The 2,673-nt window shown below is 33.0% G+C and overlaps 1 protein-coding gene across 1 annotated transcript; it reads right to left on the bottom strand.

The window, feature by feature from the left end:
• Positions 1–1,137: 1,137 nt before the first annotated feature.
• LOC124911668 (class V chitinase-like) lies at positions 1,138–2,169 on the bottom strand. Its single transcript, XM_047452177.1, has one exon. The coding sequence runs from the start codon at positions 2,167–2,169 to the stop codon at positions 1,138–1,140; it is 1,032 nt and encodes a 343-aa protein (XP_047308133.1).
• Positions 2,170–2,673: the final 504 nt, after the last annotated feature.

Below are 2,673 nucleotides of genomic sequence, written 5' to 3'. Positions count from 1 at the left end.
CAAATATTATTTAAAACGAAGAAGAAAACAAACACTCTAAACATTAGTAATTTGTTAAGTAGTTTGAAGATTTCAAAAGAAATGTGATACAAACAAAGATGATAATATGGTGGAAATTTTCAGAAATTTTTTGGTGTCCAAATGACACAAACCAAGTCTTTATTTATAGATCTCGAAAAATAAAAAATAATGATATATATATATATATATATATATATATATAGATCAATTATTATGCAAAAGTGTATTTAAAAAAAACAAAAAAGTAATCACCAGTGCTGCCACTTGGCACGCTGTGATTGGGCCACATCAAATTTGGTCCCATATCAAAATTTGATACTCATATTTTAACACTTAATTTTGATACTTTGTTGTACCATTTGATATTATTTTAACACTTATTTGATACCTTATACCTTGGTGTGGATAGTAAATTATTTTAACCATATATAATCAATTCTCTAGATTATTTCTGATAATCATATCCATAAAAATAAATTATCTATTCATTAGTAATATTTGTCCATTGATAATGAGTTGGAGATACTTGGTAAAACTAGACCTAAGATGAGGAATTGAAAAAAAAGAAATATGAGTTTTTTTTTTAATAAAGTACTGTATTAAAATAAACATCGCAAAAATAGCGATTTCCACACAAACAAATGGAATTCAATACACAACCGAAATAAGAAAATAACAAGAGAATGACTCCAACAGAAAGTGTAAACACTTCCAATGCTGGAACCGGAAATCATATCACACATGGATAACCACTTTTACTATATTAAGTGGACCAATTTTATTTGAAATTGAAGAGCTTGTGTTTCTTGTGTTCTTACTTTCACCTTCAAATATCCATTATGCTCCTCCTCAAGCTTGCGAAGCTGCAACAAAAAGAGAAAAATCATAAATATATATTTGGGTAAGTATTTAATGTAAGAAATGTATGTAATCGACTTCTTTTTTTATTTTGAACAAAAACATGAGCTTATAAGTTAATTAATTAGTTTGGTTTAAGAACATTAACTTCTTATAACCTTAAATAATATAATATCAATTTTTCAAAATTGGATTGTTGAAATATATAATATTAGATAAAGGAAGGCATGAACAAATGCATGAAATAAAAGGAAACGATTAACTACCTGCCCTGGAAAGCTCGTCATTCAAATCCGCCCCAACGTGCCATGCAAAGTAACCACGAAAGCGATTACTCCTAACATAAATAACCTTGGTTTCGACACTTTCAGTATCATCGTAGCCGATCCATGTCGTACCTGCATAACAATAATTTGTGACAACAATATCATTAAAATCATGACCTGCTCCATTTTGGATCATATTTCGGATCTTGTGGTACTCAAACGTGCTATCACCAGGACCAGCCGGACCATTTGCCTTTGCGTTAAGCCCGTGAGCATTAGGATTTACAAGCCTCCAACCAATCCCATAGAAGGGAATCCCGAGAACCAGCTTGTTTGCGGGAACACCAGCTTGAATCCAAGCATTGAGTCCGTAGCTCCCACTTACATTAGAGGTGCGGTCAAATAGGGCCGCAGGTGCACGTGTGAGACTTTTTTCATCATCCCCCCGGTCGACAGGGGAATAGAAGTCATAAGACATCACATTAATCCAATCTAAGCTTCTGGCTATTGACGGGTAAGGATAGCTCCTTCCCCCCCATAATATCGGTCCAAAGGAAACCGCTGCCGTCAAAAGCAACACCTCCTTACCTGAGCTCCTATGCTCGGCTTCCACAGCTACCCGCCACTCGTCAACAAGCTTGCCAAGGTTGGCCATCTGAGTGTTATCTAATGGGAATTCCCAATCAAGATCAAGGCCGTGAAATCCATAAGCCCTAGCCAACTTGATCGATGAATCAATGAATGTTCTACGCGTCCCGGGTTGGCTAGCCATGTTGGCATAAGCAGTTGTGTTGATGCCTCCACCCCCAATAGATATCAAGGTTTTAACATTAGGGTTCTTTTGCTGGACAGTTGGTGTGAAACTTGAGAAGTAGTGTTGGTGATTTGGGGATATAACTAATTGGTTGGTTTCGGAATTAAGCTTGGCAAAACCGCAAAAGATGTGGGTGTAAAGTTTTGAATCAATTCTTTCGATAGGGAATCCACTTTCAGCAAACCAATATATAGCTTTGACATCCCCCATCTTGTTGAAGAGATCTAGACAATTTGTTTATTGAAAAACTTGTATATTAGTGATAGATTGATTTTTGTTCTCTTAAAATTATGCATCTTAAGACTATATTTATAGTACTAACTTATATAATGATGTCCATTGTTTAATGTTTCATTTGTCTTAAAAGAAAACGTCATTAAATAATACAAGTTTATAATTGAGTCAATGGATTAATTTGCTTGTTTTGTTAAGCTAGTTGTATTTTTGATATCATCTAAATTTAGACCATCTTAAAACCCTTATGGTTAGACATCATTATCAACCCAATTAAAATGAATTCAATTATTTGTTTTATTATTATTTGTTTTTTAAAACTTGTATATTAGAGATAGATAGACTTTGTTCTTTTAAAATGAAGCATATTAAAACTATATTTATAGTAGTAACTTAAATATTATGTCCATTTTTTAATGTTCCATTATTCTTAAAAGAAAATATCAAATCTTAGAAGTTGATTGAGTCAATGGATTAATT

This window comes from Impatiens glandulifera, chromosome 8, assembly GCF_907164915.1.
Source record: "Impatiens glandulifera chromosome 8, dImpGla2.1, whole genome shotgun sequence".
In the NCBI taxonomy this organism is placed as follows: Eukaryota; Viridiplantae; Streptophyta; class Magnoliopsida; order Ericales; family Balsaminaceae; genus Impatiens; species Impatiens glandulifera.
Note: the sequence above shows the minus strand (reverse complement) of the source record. Positions and strands in the feature narration are given on the sequence as shown.

Excerpts from the sequence above, each read along its gene's own strand:
- LOC124911668 (XM_047452177.1), bottom strand. The coding sequence starts at position 2,169 with ATGGGGGATGTCAAAGCTATATATTGGTTTGCTGAAAGTGGATTCCCT.